The 16,993-nt window shown below is 37.6% G+C and overlaps 2 protein-coding genes across 2 annotated transcripts; one reads left to right on the top strand and one right to left on the bottom strand.

The window, feature by feature from the left end:
* Positions 1-257: 257 nt before the first annotated feature.
* Positions 258-4,416, bottom strand: LOC108977628 (odorant receptor 2a-like). Its single transcript, XM_018947395.1, has 3 exons — positions 3,647-4,416; positions 3,188-3,548; positions 258-308 (listed from the first exon to the last, which is right to left on the bottom strand). Exons 1-3 carry the CDS (start codon positions 4,414-4,416, stop codon positions 258-260), a joined length of 1,182 nt encoding a protein of 393 aa, XP_018802940.1.
* Positions 4,417-11,990: 7,574 nt separating this feature from the next.
* On the top strand, positions 11,991-12,436 carry LOC108977643. Its single transcript, XM_018947416.1, has one exon. It carries the CDS (start codon positions 12,070-12,072, stop codon positions 12,349-12,351), a length of 282 nt encoding a protein of 93 aa, XP_018802961.1. The 5' UTR covers positions 11,991-12,069; the 3' UTR covers positions 12,352-12,436.
* The last annotated feature ends 4,557 nt before the right edge of the window (positions 12,437-16,993 follow it).

The following is a 16,993-nucleotide window of genomic DNA, read 5'->3' as shown; positions in this document are numbered from 1 at the left end:
TATCGAAATGGAACTAGTCATTTTATTATAGTAATTTGGAATCGATTAATCTGTCTGTAACTAATTGAATATTCTCCCAAAAGAATCAATAAATTATATACTCATTAAGCTTAGTATGTTAGAGGCATAGTTTATGCAGATAATGTGAATAAAGGGAAATAATTTTTATAAAAATAATTCAAATAAAATATACAAACTCCAAATTACTCCCACGAGTTGTTTCACTTTTAAATGATGTCCAGTATACCTTTTAGACTTTATTTAAAACTGCTTAGCAGAGTGAATATGGAGTAAGAAGATTTCACGACCTGAAATAAGAATATAAATTATTTACATGATTATTACCAACGGTGCTTTGAAAATATTAAATGAAAACTTGTGATTTAACAATTCAAGATATGCTAAAAGCTACTGATGAATATTTCCAACGCTGTGATGAATATAAAATCTCTTTTACAGGTTTCAACTCAACTCCGTTTTGATTGAAATTTTGAAATTCGGTTATCGCTATCAACTGCTGGCAGAATTTTTCTGCTGGATTTGTGCTAGTAGTTTGAGTTCAAAATCCACCACGGTTATGTGTAACACATGCAATGGATTAAGCCATCTTAAGGCTTGTAGCTCAAACAGGCAGATGACTCCAAACATCGTGAGAGAATCACTCACCCACTCCTGAGTCCGCGCGCAGTCTGTTCCGTGGGCCATACCGCCATATGTCGGAACGTCCAACAGTCAAGTTCAATTCTTGTACAAGCTGGTTTCACTTCCTAACTTCTGAGTTGTGCAAGTTTCAACGTTATACGTAAGGATGGCGAGTGAGAGTGGCTTAGCCTTCATACTACACAACACTGAGCAAAACGGTTTTATAGATGGCGACATTTACTGCAGGAACCACCACCACAACGCACCAGAATTATGGGCACTTGTAATAGCTCGCCTGATATTACCATTGCTAGTGGTGGTCTTATAAATAGCATAATCTGGCAACCATCCCAGCCGAAGCAGCTTTTATCGCTAACGCCAATTCGATCCCTGTGATCCCCGAATAAGGAATCTCACTTTTTATATTCGTCTAATCTGAGGAGACGTGATGACCGAGTTGAAATTCAATTCGATGACCATGCCTCCTCGGACACGAAGAAGTGCGCGAACTATTTTAGCCAGCAAGTCACTCTGCATCCTTAACGAAGGACCTAAATCTGTCGCTCACCACTTTTCATACACATATGGCTGGAAAGTCGGAAGACCTTCTACTGAAACCTTCGAAACCTGCCAACAAAGGGTAGTCTTTTCTATAACTTTCCTTTCCACAGTAGTGAAGTCACTTGTTTTCTTGCTATTCCCGCATGGCTTCCGTAAAGTGAATAGCACCACCACAATACATAAACGCCAAGATAATCCCTAGGCTAAACCAAAGTCCACTCAGTGATAGGATCATCTTCGGAGCGTTGAACTTGTCAGAAGCCGTTGACACAATCAACCACACAATGCTCAAGGGTTGAAGAGGTGAACTATGAACTATCTGGGAAATCATTGAAATAAAAAATTGAGAAGAATGAAATAGGAGCTTCCCCCCCCCCCCCAATGGAATAGTGGAATGTGCTGAAAAGCAAACGGCTATCTCTTCGACCATTCTTGCTACTTCTCTGCCAATAAAATTCTCAAGTCGCAAGCCGACAGCTCATTGGGAAAAGATAAAGACACGTTGTTGGCAACATAAAAGTCAATCGAAGGAAGCTTCATACATATCAGAACACTACACTCCGGACTATAACGGGATGCCTATTGATGTCTTCGGTCCAGTTTCTACTGGGATGCTTTCACAAAAACCAGCAAACACCACTCACCTAACTCTCCTCATCCTAATGTACCCGACCTCGTCGAACTTGCACTTTTCCTGGGCTGGTTGTTAGCTGACTCGATGGCAATAGGATCATCGCCCCTCCTCAGTCAACTATCCTCTTGCAACAACATAGTTCCATAGCTCCCGATCAGACGAAGAATCTTTACACCGTTTGACGTATCTTGAACGACCCTGCATATTGCGCAACTATTTGGTTGCCTGAGACCTCACGCGGCAACGGTTGTTATTTATTAAAGCCAAACAATAATTCTCAATTCTGATGATCCTATATCGAATGTTGCGCAGGCGCAACGTGAAATTGAAAATCGTGATCTCAGCGACATTTGGTTTCCACAAGACGGCGTCACTTCCAAAATAGGTTTATTAAGAGAACACTTCGGTGAGCAGATAATTTGACGTTTTAGGTCGGTCGATTGGCCACCAAGATCATGTGATATCACATCATTAGACTTTTTCCTGAGGAGATACCATATATAACGTCTAAAGTCTATGAGGAAAATCCTGCTTCGACTCAGGCCTTGGGGAAAAGCATCACGCGTGTGATTCGACAGTTACCAGTCGAAATACTCTAACGAATCATTGAAAGTTGGACTCAAGGGATGGACCCTGGATGGATCTGAGACGTAGTCGCAACCAATATTTGAAAGAAGTAATTTTCAAAATGTAAATGACAAATAACGTTGTTTCGAATGATAGCAGACATTGAAATGATAGCAGACATTAAATTTGAAGTTTTTGTTTTTTCTTTAAAGAAGAGGATAACCTCAAAATGGATCACCCTTTATAACCATACTCACTACTAGTGGCAAAATCTTAGTTAGGACTATTTGCTATGCGAAAGAATATTATAGGTAAATCAAAATGAAATTTTTTGAAAAAGAAGTTTTCAAATGTATAAGCCACTAGAACAGCGAAGAAAAACCTGGACTCACAAAAACCATCGGTCATCTATAACCATTGGATTATGATTATGGTGGAAAACTAAATATATCGGTTAGCTCGTTGTAAGCCGTGAGGAAATAACAACATAAATTGAAAAAAAATTGATTGAATCAGCTAGCCTCTTCTTATATAATATATATTAAGTTTTATTTAATACGGTCATTTTACGTTTTTATGAATGAAAAGTACTACATATGTATGAAAAAGTATTCACTACAGATGACTAAAAAATTCAAACTTGTATTGTTCATAATAACATCAATAAGAAATAAGAAAAAATAATATTTTCAAAAATAAGTAGTACCATTATAGAATGATTCATTATGTTGTCGAAGTGTATGATCAAGCTTAACCTTTGGCCTATATATGTTATTAACTTACCATTACAAATGTTGGCAGCCTTACTGGTATCCAATTGCCCGCCATTAAGACGTTCACGCGCTGTGAGCGGAAAAGAAAGAAGCACAATACCTTTTTAAATTCACTGCTCTGAACTGTCCAATTGCAATTGTAAATGGCCTTTGATAGCTCCTCGCACTCCTGACAGAATAGGTCGCCATAATAGCAAAGAATTAGAGTTTCCATTGTGACTGACACGAAGAAGACCGCCATATTCAACATAATGGAAATGTTAAAGCCCACATACAGCATATAAACCCCTATGGTGCACTGGGCCACGCCAGTACAAACAAACTGAGCCATAGATGTGCCAGAGATGGGCTTTTGTATGGTTGAAAATAACCTGTAAAAGAAAAAAAGCAGAAACAAATGACAACAACAAATGACAACAACAAATATGGATATAGCTTATTCAAAAAATTATATCAGTAAAATACGAACTCTATAATCGTTTTGTGATCCTTGATGCATGACACAAGCTCATCATAATTCCGATTCATTTCATCCTCCTTTGAGCACGTAAGCTCTGAAGAAGCGCCGCTGAAATTTTGACGACCGATTCGTTCGATACGTAGCGATAGCGCCCGAATGTGGGCGGTAAGGACACGCATATAGGCTTGCGGATAAGTGTCTACCGAGCAGGCTTGTGTGCATTGCACTAAAAACCCAATGGTTTGATAACCATACGCAATCCAAAACTTTCTTCGTGATGCCTGATAATCGAAAGGATACCATGCTGGGTACATGAGACGTGCCTCCGCTGAGAAAATAACCATTAATTGACTGGTGACGAAAGCGCTATAAAATAGTCGTAAAATGATTAGAAAACATTTCTTGGCTGAATCAATGCCCTCCTGTAGAACATTCATTTCTTCTTCGGTTTTCGCACGTGCGTCCAGGCGCTTAAGTATCGGTCTCAGCTCCAACAATTGCCGACGTACACAAAATAGTGTGAGGAACTTGATGTTAAGTGTCATGTCGGCCATGGCGATATAGATCACTTCGCAGAAGTCGTTCAGGTTATCTGCTAAGAAACTTTCCACCGTAAAGCATATAGGGTAGTAGATCGGAAACAATAGTGTTATCGCAATTGTGTACAACTTATACGGAATATACCAAACAGATTGTCTCTGCGGCCCACGAAAGCCGCTCAAGTCCCAGACGCGCCAGTGGTACTTGAAAGCATCCCAGCTATTGATTTTCAATGTCATTGGTAAAGTTTTCAAAGAACGATGTCAATGGTGTCAATGGTGTCAATGTCTCAACTCACATTGACATCAATGGCACAGAACTTTTTATACTCACCGCTACGTTCGACTACATTCCCTAAGCGAATATATAAGTGAAGTGACCTTGTAATTTGGTGCCAAACATTCAGAAAAATAGTTGTTTGCAAAGTAATTTTTATGTTCGAATGCAATTCTATACCCAGCGTTCATTTCACAAAAGTGAAGTGATCATAGTCAAGTATGAGACTATAAGATTTTGTTCAAAATTTTAAAATTTTTATTTTTTCTTCAAAAATATGTCGTTCCCTCAATGTAATCCCCTTTGGCCCCAATACTCTTGTTCCTATGTTTTTTCTCATTTAATTCTCGAAACAGTTGTTAAAGTCCATTTCCGGAGTAGCCTTCAATGCGCGTACCGATTCATGGTTTAATGGTTTCAATTGACTCAAGAAGGTTTCTACAAGGCGGTCGAATTTGCAAAATTTCGAATGTCCTGAATAGCCAGAATCATACGGAGCCTTGATTTTTGACCTGCTTTGCGTTGTTTTTTTGCTTTCTTGCTTCTTTGCTAATATTTGCCCGATAGATCATCTGTTTTCGTGCTATAAGCATGGATTTAAGACTCAGCGCCAGTAATAATACGTTTCATCACATTTTGGTACGTACGGTGATTTTGAAACCAAACTTGTTTTCACTTTTCTTAGGCCCAAATTACTATTTCAAAATGTTTTCGCTGATTCTTCCGATACTCCAACGATGCCAGTAAGATCTGTGACTGTTAATCGTCTATTCTCAAATATCAATTCCTTTATTCTATTAACGTATGGATCATCAGTTGGTGCTGATGGCCGTCCTAGACGTGGTTCTTGACCCTCTTTAAATAATTTATACCAATCAAAAACAATTGCTCGCGACAAAAAAATGAGCATCGAAGAACAACATTCTGAACATTTCGGCACCAGAAATTTGATTCCGCACCCAAAATTTAATGGAACTTTTTTGTTAAATAATTTCGTTCATCATAAAACCGTCGAATGCACCTTATGTATTTCAGTGAGACAAACGTATACTAATCACTAATGATTATTCTGATATGATATTTGGCACAGATGACACTGACAGTCGTACCAACCAAGAAAAAAAAAAAAATAATAAATTTCGACGAATGGGTTTTCGTGGAAATTTAAATGATTAAAGTCATATCATTTTTTACCCACAGTAACTATCCCGATATGAATACAAACTAATTTAATTCTGGTTTACCAAATTTCAAGATTGTTTTAAGGTAAAAAAAAAAGTTTTTGAACAGAATGCCTGCCTTTAATATTAAAAATAGGGTTAGGGTATATTTAATTTTTCTCGGAAATAGTACCTCCTTACTTGCTTTAATGTTGGATAATACATGAAAGATATACATATATTAGGGATGTTATAAACGCTAAATTACTTTGTCTTTAATGAGAGTAATTTAAAAGTTTCAAATACGTTCCTTAGAACTAGTTTAAAATAAAATATTTATTTAGTAGGGCAGGGTAAATTTCAAACGCCTAAAAGGAATATTAATGTTCAATGTAAGCATTCCAACTATGTATATTCGAGAATTAGTCTAACTTACATATGTTATGTACCTTTTGAGTGCTTAACTGTTTCGTTAATGATAAAATTAATGGCCAACGTTATTTTTAATTTGTTAATAAACAAATCGTATATATTTTTAGTTTGTAGCAATTCATTGTAGAATAACCTATTTGAACAGTTCTTTGAGATCAAGTTTCGCTAGAGTGGAATGGAAACATAAATTCGTTCCTCAAGCAAATTAAAGACATAGTGGGCTTTAATAAAAAGAGATAAATACGAGAAGGGTTTTTATCGAAACAAATTCAACAATCTCTTTTTCAATCCGTAGATTATTTAATAGTACGTTATGATAACTCTACTCTCGAAATCAAATTTTGGGCAGTCTTTTTATTTTATTTAAAAAAAAACCAAAAATATTTTTAGTATCCATTTTTGTTATGGTATTTTTTATTGATATCTTAAGAATACAGAAAAAATTTTTTGAAAAAATATTAAAAATTCAAATAATTAGAGGAGGGGAGAGACAGGTGTAAAAAAATGGCGCATCTTGGTGACATTGATCCTGACTCTCCTGGTGGTCTGAAAAAAAAAATCAAAAGAAATTCTTAATCAGTAAGGATGCTGTTATAGTCCCTATTTCAGGGAACACGAAAAAATTTTTGTTTGAAAAATGGCGATTGCCTGAAAACAAAAATAATTCTTTGCGCTTTTTTTTTTAAATTCCTGAATTTTTTTTTAAATATTAAAAACAAAGGATTAAGGATTATATAAAGATAAAGGATAAAGGATTATATAAGGAAGGTTCACACAAAATTTCAAGTAAATCGGTCGTATAGAACTTGAGATAATGCCGGTACCGTGGAAAAAAGTAGTTTCGAGAAAAACGCGTTTAAAAAGTGAGCCTACCTAGGTACTGCGTCACTAAAGTAACTGTAGCTCTTAAATTAATTTTAATTTTTAAAAATCCTTTGGAAGATATGTACTTAAGGGTCTAAACTTTAAATATATGAAAAAAAAACGAATTTTTCAAAATTCTACCCCCTTAAGCTTTACGTAAGCCTTTTAGGGATATGTTGTGGTCCAAAACTTCTTTTGTTAAGTCAGCCAAAAATATGGTTAAAAATTTATGTAAATATGCCATTATATAAATATGTGTGTTACATACATATATCTGGATCTTACTCAAGGAACCATCTCCTTTTTCTTATTTTTGTCGTTTTGATATGTTAAAGAAAGAGATGTCAACTGTTACAACCAACCGTTCGGTGAAAGAAACTGATAGCGTAACATGAGGTTTCGTTATATATTAAGTATATTCCATAATCATATATTTACTTATAAGAAATGCTTTTAAATAAGGGATAAAGAATAATGTATAATAAAATATACGAACCAGTCATAGTCAGTTAATATTCCACTGCTTTTCGAATTAATAACGTCCCGGAATGCTGAGAAAATATGTGCTTCAATAACTAGTTAATTGTGATGACGAGAAATACGTACTATGTTTGTCAAGTTACGTTTGATATAAATCAATTTTCCACCCCTTAAAATTCCTTTGCATAAATGTTCATTCTTTTCTTTGCCAAATACGTTTGAAGATATTGTACAATACAAAAGTTGACTCAATCTGTAAATAATATATTGCTCCTGCGCCAAATGTAGCAATTTTTATACTCTTGCAACATGTTTGATAGATAGTATATTATATTTATTTTGCCCACCTCACGGTTGTGTTAATCACCTAAACTACATAGACATGGCACCGTGTTCTGGAGCGAATTTAAATAAAATTTTTAGGTAAATAAAATTTTCAAGTGGATTCTGTTTGTAGGTTATATTAGAAAGAAAAAAATAATGAAAAAAAATACACTTGGCGCTTTTTTGGCAACGAAAATAGGATTTTTTGCTTCATTTTCAAACTTTGATCTATAGCTTCTTTTGAAAAATAATGTAACCACCTAGCATTAAGAGGTTTTCCATAAGATTGTGATAATGATAATGAATTGTCACCATTTTTATTTAATTTCTCATTTTCAAGCACCATGAACACGATGACTAGACAAATTGAAATCCGGGTGACTTCCTGTCTGTCCATCTGTCCATGCAAGCAAAAAAGTAGGGAAGATTTCCCACCACATTCATAAATCACCACTGATCCAAAACATATAAAGTGCCATAACTAAGTCGTAAATGAAGATATATAGTAGAACAAATTTCGCGCAATTAATCACGTTAAAAGGAGGATGAAGTCATGTGTAGAAGTTCACGTGAGTGAGGATCGCCATTCACTTGGGAGTGGCCAGAAAGGATTCTTTTACATATGCCTTAAGCAGCTTATGACTTAAAGTTAAAAAGAGAAGGCGAAGCATCCCCTCCACAGGGTTGTGCGCTGGGTTTGGGATACGCCACCTTAGAATCAGTACCAATGAAATCTAAACCACGGCCTTGGGTGAGAGACCCCCTAGTGATGATGATGACATTGGCAAACGAAATAAGGACTACGATCTGAGGGCATGCACCTGGAATATCCCGCCCTTTAATTGGGAAGGTTCCACTGCCCAGCTGGTTGATGTCGTTGGAGTGAAGGACCGCCGTCCATAAATGCGATGGACGGAATAATAACTGAGGCGAGTAGGTCCTTGTGGCATTTACTACAGTGGCCATATAAAGGAGCGCAAATTTGGTGTGGGATTCGTGGTGGGAATTGTCATTCACCCCGGTGGATGAATATCTAGTCACAATCCGCATCATTGCGCCCACGCCCCGACGGAAGAAAAGGACGATGTGACCAAAGATGCCTTCTATGAACGCGTGGAGCTACCCCGCCAGATATCAAAATCTTACTTGGCGACTTTAGCGCCAGGGCGGACAAAGAACATATCGTTGGCACTACGGTCGGTAAACCTCCACGACGAAACAATTAGATCGGGAAGGACCTCTCCGAGCCGTTTGATACTAAACGAAGTTTCAGACAAGGTGACTCCCTATCGTGCGATTTCTTCAATCTGCTGCTGGAGAAAATAATTCGAGTTACAAATCTTAATCGAGCAGGTACAATCTTTTATAAGATTATATTGATATTATTGGTCTCAACATCCGCGCCGTTAGTTCTGCTTTCTCCAGACTGGACAAGGAAGCAAAGGAAATGGGTCTGGCAGTGAACGAGGGCAAGACGAAATATCTCCTGTCATCAAACAAACAGTCGTCGCACTCGCCACTTGCCCACTGTTGACAGTCATAACTTTAAAGTTATAGATAATTTCGTCCAGTGTAAGTACCACCAACAATGTTAGTCTGGAAATCCAACGCAGGATAACTCTTGCCAGTAGGCGCTACTTCGGACTCAGTAGGCAATTGAGAATTAAATTCCTCTCCCGACGAACAAAAACTAAACTCTATAAGTCACTTATTATTCCCGTCCTGTTTTCGAGAGAAAAGTTCTGCCAAAGATTTATGGTCCTTTACGCGTGGTCTACGGTGAATATCGCGATTATACTTTGAGTCGAAAGCATGTTAAATGTTGCACAATTATTCCGGTACATCAATAAATATCGTCAGCAAAAACTGATTGATTCGGTAAGAAGGCAATGCTCTGAGTTTGGTGGTTTGGTATAACTAGCATGAGCTTCTAAAATCTGCTGAAACTGTTAATACTAATCGCTTAGAAGATGGGCGTGGCATTGCTCATTTTTAGGTGAACTCCCATATCTCTGGACCTGCTGGACTGATTTCAATCAAATTCGTTATTTTTTTTTTTCAGAAGCAGATTGAAGAAGTCGCACGATAGGGAGTTGCCTTGTCGAAATCTCTTTTGGTATCGAATGGTCCTTCCCGATTATGACGGAGTTTTTGGTGTTGTTCAACGTCGTTTACACAGCCGTGAAAACAGCATATTGGCCAAATTTTGCTGTTTTACTATTGAAAGGGTAAAAGTCGAAAGTTATGGGATGTTTGTGGAGAACATGCGTTGAACGAACACCAATGTAAAAATTGGTGTGCAAAAGCAGGTGAAACGGTACCTTCGAACTATTAATTGTTTTGGAACAGCATTGTTACTGGCGACGAAAAGTGTGATCAACTGGACAATTTGAGTGGTGCCCTCGAACAGAAGAGAACCGAATTGGATGATGCGAGACTTCATAAAAGTTTGAGTGATGTTCTGCCACATCCACTATATATTCCAGACTTGGTATCGTCGAACAATTATTTGTTTTGGTCGCTGGGTTTTTGGATGGAAGTTTCTTTGAGCGTGGAGTCAATATCTTGCCCGAAAGATGGAAAAAGGTATTCAATCAAAATAAAGAATTATAAAGGTTGATCCATATCCTACTTTAAAAAAAAAACACAGAGACTTAATATGGGGAATATTTATTATCAGTTAAAAGAACATTCTTTTGCTCTTTCTCATGTTGGCTACGTTTCAAATGGTTTATCCGTTGAGTCTAATTTTCGATTACTCGTTCGAGCATTGGACTGCTAACTGGCGAATAACACGCGTGATGTTTTGCTCCAATGCTTGAATCGAAGCGGGATTGTCCGCATAGAGTTTAGACATTACAAATCCCCATAGGAAAAAGTTGAACGCTATGATAAACGCATTATCTTGATGGCCAATCGATGACGCTTACATTCTCACCAGCATTATATTTGAAGAAATATGGACCAATGACTCCACCAGGTTACAAACCACAGCTAATCATTGTATTTTCTGGATGAAATGGCGGCTCTTGAATGTCTTTAGGTTGCTCTTCGTCTCAAATGCGGCAATTTTGTTTGTTGAACAGAATTTTTTTTCGATGTCGGTTGGGAAGATCGAGCGGCTTCAGTTTGCACAAACTGATTTTTGTACACTTTTAATTTAAGATCTCGACGTAAAATGCCTCAAGTCGTTCCATACGTCAGTCCGAGTTGCTCTCCACGGTCTTCGTGGACACTCTCAACTATGGCTGCTTTATTTTCTTCACTCGGTGCTGGACGTGTCTATTCGGTCGAATATTATCCAATAATAAGTGCTGGGTCTCGAGGTAGGTGATGGTGTTGCTAATAGTAGGCTCAGTAGGCCTATTATATAGACCATAAGTTAAGCGAAGCGCGCGAAGTACATTCTTCACATAACGTGAATTTGTAAAGGTTGTTCAGGCGTAAGTCTTTGCTTGATGAAATGCCAAACAATACTGATGATGTTAAAATTCCATAAAAAAGAAGACTACTAAGGTAAGTAACCTCATTTGCTGGATGACAGAGTCATTTCTCAGTATGGTTGTCTGATACAACCTTTAGCTTAATGAGTAACATATGTAAATGCTCGCACTTTTTATTCACTTGTTAATATTCTTAAATTCAAATTATTTATTTTTATTTAACAGATGATAGGAAAACAAGAACGATCTAGCTGATTTTATGTTAGTCAATTTTTTCTTGTTTTTATTATCTTGGAGCGATAATTAAATCCAAACACAAAAAAGGGCAAAAAAGAGTTTACACTTCTCTGAGACATATTGAAAGTGTTTAGTGGTTTACATTTTATTATCGCTTAGTTAACATTTCTTCTGACTTACTAAATAATCAGATAATAGCAATTTTGTGTATCTTAAACCATTGTTAGAAAACCACACTTTATTCTTTAGAACTACCCACTTCTTAGTCTAGCTCTTTTATATAGCTTGGTTAATCAAAGACATAGAATTATGTCATGTTATTTTTACTTAACGGGATAAATTTTAATCTGATGAAGATGCTAGGCAAGTAAAGAAAATAATTTTGTAGACATACTTTGACTCGCAGAAATGCATAGCTATTATGTGATGATGTATAATCTTAAAATATCAATAGAAACTAGAGAGTTTAAAACGCTTTGCGTTCTTATTGCTAGCAAATTAGAATTGTAATCTTACGATCACCGCATCTTATTCGTGCACTCCCAAGTGTTCGCCAGTGTACACATTATTTTGATAATTCCTAAGTAGTTGTTGACGAATCTAGTGAACCGCCAGTCGAATTTGAAAAGCTGAATGAGACGTGTGTTCACTGCTGCTTATCTTCACAGCGCTAAACATGGAATATTTCAAAATTGTTTTGGTTTTACTGGCGTTATGTGCCTACAGCTCAGCATTTACTCGCTTGCCCAGGAGTCTTGAGGAGAGCGACGACGATGTGACGACAAATAAGCCCCTAGGAATAGCTTCAGTTAAGTCACGTGCCATCGCCATGGACCGAGGCCTCTGCCGGGAACTTTCGCGATATCACCCACATTACCCACGCTGCCAGGAATATTGCAAGAAGCTCAACCACTGGATGGGAATGTGCCGACATGAGAGCTGTCATTGTTATTCTTAGAGACAAAAAACTTATTGTACCAGTTTGTGCTTCTACTTAATTGAAATTGTGCTATAATAAATATTTGATAGTTCAAAGTGTCAAATATGTTCATATGCAAGCAATTACCATATCAAGTTTTCAAGAAGCGTAGACTAACACAACGACGCGCCAATCGGTCACCTAATCAGCTTTCCTAAGGCAAAAATAGGCGCTTAACTGCAGTTTCGACCTTGTGCTTAAACGTTCACACCCACGCGCAGGTCCGTACATTCGTCTACGGCGCGCCGTCTTATGCGCCTTCGAGACGCCTGAAATTAGGTGTCATTAAACTATTTAAACAAGTGCAATTACAATTACCACTATCGATGGCGCTTGGCGTGCAACAAAGCGAAGTCGAAGTTATTATCGAATATCCTCGTAGCTGCAGTCTAAGAGAGAAGGAGGTCGCCATAAACACACACATACAAACACCAGCATATGCAATGCATATTTCAGTTCGCTTGTCTGGTATTGACTGCGCGTGGTGTTAACTGAGCGCTCGTTCCTTTCGGCTGTTTCGCGGCTCAACATGGAAATCGCATTTGCACTTCCGAATCGTTCCGGGCACTTTTGGGAACTTTATTTCAAATTAGCCCCCTCTTTTCCCAGCCAAATGCCACTTCCCCTGCAGAGTTAGGAACCGTCGTCACCAAAACAAATTAAAATAAGTAAGGCGGCTTAGAGTTCGGGTGGCACTAAAATTTAAGTTTCATATATTATATCCAGAACGCAGTGGAGTCATATTTCTAATGTTTATCGGAATCATACTATCAATCAAAATTTAATGAAGACGATGCCGACGTTTTTTACCGTCTAACATAGTGATGCTTCAAGGTACACAAATTTACGGTGATTTTCAAGCGAAAGCAAAAAATATCAATTGACACAATAGTCACAGCTTTTATAGTTGTAAAGAGTACTGTTCTCTATTTTCCTGTTCCTGTTCCTCATATATAATTGAAATGTGAATAAATGCATCCTTCCTAACCGGGTATGAAGCACGTATTCCGCAATATTTCTGAATTCAGACTGAATCTTTACGTCCACACCCTTATGATGGTCCAAGAAGCAATTGGTGAACAAAACTATAATATCTTGCGCATAGTGCTGCGTTCGTGTACGGAAGAAAACAACAACAAGTCGGCAACATTGGCGGGAGGCAAGGTAATTGTAGTAGCCAAAGTCAATCGCTTGCAGTGGTAACCAAAACTTTTCCACTTTCACGCCACTTACTTACAAGTTGCTATTCGCGCGCAGCCAACAGCGAACTGCGAACAGGCCACAGTCGTCAATTGGTATACGAAAACTCGCTTGAAGTTACTTGCAACTTTGGCGGCGAAGTCAACGTAGCCAAGTGCGGAAGATGAGGAAGCGGCAAGTTCGTTAAAAAGTTGCTTGGCTCTATTTAAATGAATTAGTTTCCTCATCCCCAAAACTACTTTGTTGTTGTTGCTTGCATTTTTTGCGCCACTCATTGCGCTATTTACAGGGATAAACAGCAACGGCAGAAGATGAGAGGAGGCCGGAGTATTTCGCGTGTCTTGCTCTTGAAACCGGTCGCACACTGCGTCGATGGCATTAATGCTGATTTTATTGCCCGCACCAAATTGAACTGGACCCACTTCTATACCGAGGCATGTAAGTATGCTTGGCGCGCAGCGTACGCACTAATTTGGTGTATTTGTTGTTGCTTTACACTATCGCTCGGGACGGACAATCAGCTCAGTTCATCTGAGTTCAGTCGGACTTGTTTGAGTTTCGAGTAAATATTTCATTGGATTCGCCGATAGTCGTCTGTGGCTGGGAATGGTTTAGTTTTTGTTGCCTAACACCGATTCCGCATTTCATGTAAATAGTTGGCAAAAACAAGAAAATAGAGTATGTCGCTGGCAGGTTCGTACATGTTGGCGGCTCATAATATATTCGTGTACAGTTATATGCACGAGTGGGTCTTTGTGTGGAAACTGGCCATCTATCTGACTTCGTCATTGAACCTATTGCGCAACTTGTGTAACAAGCAATAAAAATTACATTTGCTTTACAAAGTAGAGCAGCGATTGGAGCCGGTTTGAACGGAAGTGCGCGCGTTTTGGGGGTGTCCAGCGACTTTCAAAGTAAGATTTATGCGACAAATAAAAGAACTTACACATGAAAGTTGTTGTTCCGAATCATGAATAGTTATGTCGTCTGCCAGCTCTACTTTGTACCTAAAGTAATATATGCTAAGAACAACGGGCATTAAGATACACTAAAACGGAAAGTATAACGAAAAGAGAAATATTGATTTAATAAATTTTCAGTAGAGTAAATATTTTCTCTCAAATATGCGGCAACTAGTTGGACAATTACAATTACGCCGCTGAATGTTGAACAAAGAGGTCGTGTGATCGGGTTACCTCCAAAACATTTACTTTTTACGCTCTTGCAATATGTTGCTAGAGAGTACAATACTTGTAGGTTTTTATACATACTACATACTACTGTGATCAAATTGAAAGGCCAATTTTTAATTTATACTTCGCGTATTTTTCGAATCGTTACTTTTTTTCTTTAAGTTGGTGGTACTGCTAGTGACATCTATGCTAAATTTCACGTCAAAAATTTATGGATACGCGTCGTTCTGTGAGGCTCTAAAATTAGTATGTCTGAATTTATTGAACAAAGAAGTACGATAGTGCACCATCGCACACTGCATTGGTTATTCGTGATCATTTCGCCACATCTTCAATTAATGTCGTGCCGCAACCACCGCATTCGCCTGGTTTACTTTCGTGCAGCTTCTGGCTATTCAGCAAATTCACATGACTATGGACACCTTTCTGACTCAATTGAGGACATAAAAGCTGAATCGAAGAAGGCTCTGAGGAGGACGATGAGAAGGATTTTTCCAAGTGGTATGATTTCTTTGAAGGAGATGAAATGTATAAAACTCACCTTTCAATTTGATTTTAGTAGTAAGTAACGAGTTAAATTCCGAGGGACTGCCTCTCTGTCTGAAGCTCTGGAGAAGTGATAACTTGTGTAGAATTTAAGATATCTTTACAAAAGATGTTCCTTATCACCAATTACGGTTGTTATTGCATGGCCGAAACCTGACTATTACCACGCCTACAAAACGCAATTAATCGAAAACATATACAGTGCTATAACTAAGCTCCACAATAATGATACAATATTGTTATTTCCTAGAACGAATTAGATTAGCAAGTGGCATATAGGGTCAAAAAACGTTTTGTGAAATTAGCTGTGTCCTGCCCTCTAATAACTTTAATGCACCTATTTTCTAAACCACTCACAGTTAAAATAATCAAACCCTGTGAAAATGAGTTATTTCGGATTATAACCCTGCCCCTGTTAAAAACTATAAAAAGTGCGATAAATCTATAAATAAATGCGGGTTTTTATACCCGTGTTGTTCTAGAGAGCTTTACGGGAGCTATTGTCAAATTTGGACAATGGATGTGGCACCGTATTGTAGCCGATTTTCTGAAAAGCTGGCCAAAATCCGATTTTTTTTTTGAAAATATCAAGTTAAAGCTTGAAAATCTTCAAGGGGGCACTGCTGTATACTGTCAAGAAAGCTGAATGAGTCTTCATATATATATTCAGGGTTAGAGTCGGTCGAATAGTCGCGTCAATTGTCTCGAGTCTCCAATTTCGCGTAGTTAAAAAATTGTCTGTCCAGTGATTAAGAAAAGATTTTTCTATATCCAGTCGAATGAAAGGTGTTATTGAATGTATGTATAACATATTATGTGTATCATTTGTCATCATATCAATCTATCATACGTCATACAAAAGCATGTATAGCCAAATTTTTCCGTTGGTATTTCACCGTTGCCGATGTTAAAGGTTATGGGATTAATGGAAATGGGTATCATTTATTGATATTTCGCTAAATCTCGTGCCACGAGGCACCACTGCATTTCAGTTTTCGTTGCGTTGGAGACCTTACAGCTCGTGCTGAAAGCAAGCATCAGTCGCATCGAGTATCTTGAGGACTTTCTAACAAATATATAGGAAGTTTCTAAAGGAAATGACTTTGCATAGTATATTAAATAACTATATAATACACCCAGTCAAGAAAGTATCGGGAATTCTTCATTTCCCCCTCTCTTCTCCCGCTTATATGGAATACAGATATTTTTTTTTCTAGGTTGGTACAATTGTTCTTAATCATGATGCTAAAAATTAGCGCGATCTGTCAACCAGTGTGTTTACAGCATCTGTTTATGTCAGTTGATGCCAGTAGTGTTTGTCAAATTTTATAAAATTTTTTATTATATTTTGGTGAAACACTCAACAAATATCATTCCGTATTCACTTGATTTAGTTCCATGTGACTTCTGGCTATTCTTGTAACATAAATAACCGCTCCGGAGAAACCGTTTTGAGTTAATTGAAGACAACAAAACATATTCGACACGAGAGCCGACATAAACAGCTGCTGTAAACACACTTGTTGTCAGATCACGCTAAGCACGTAGAGTGATTTTTCTGTATCCGGGGCAAAATAAAATTATAGAGTGCCTTTAAAACAACCAATGAAAACTTTAATGTTACATCTGATTCTCATAATAGGCGCTCAAATTTGATTATATTCTTCTTCATTCTAAATTAC

The sequence above is a fragment of the Bactrocera latifrons genome, unplaced genomic scaffold (assembly GCF_001853355.1).
Source record: "Bactrocera latifrons isolate USDA-ARS-PBARC rearing strain unplaced genomic scaffold, ASM185335v1 scaffold_93, whole genome shotgun sequence".
NCBI classification, from domain to species: domain Eukaryota; kingdom Metazoa; phylum Arthropoda; class Insecta; order Diptera; family Tephritidae; genus Bactrocera; species Bactrocera latifrons.
The sequence above is the reverse complement of the archived record's forward strand: the minus strand, read 5'-3'. Positions and strand labels throughout refer to the sequence as shown.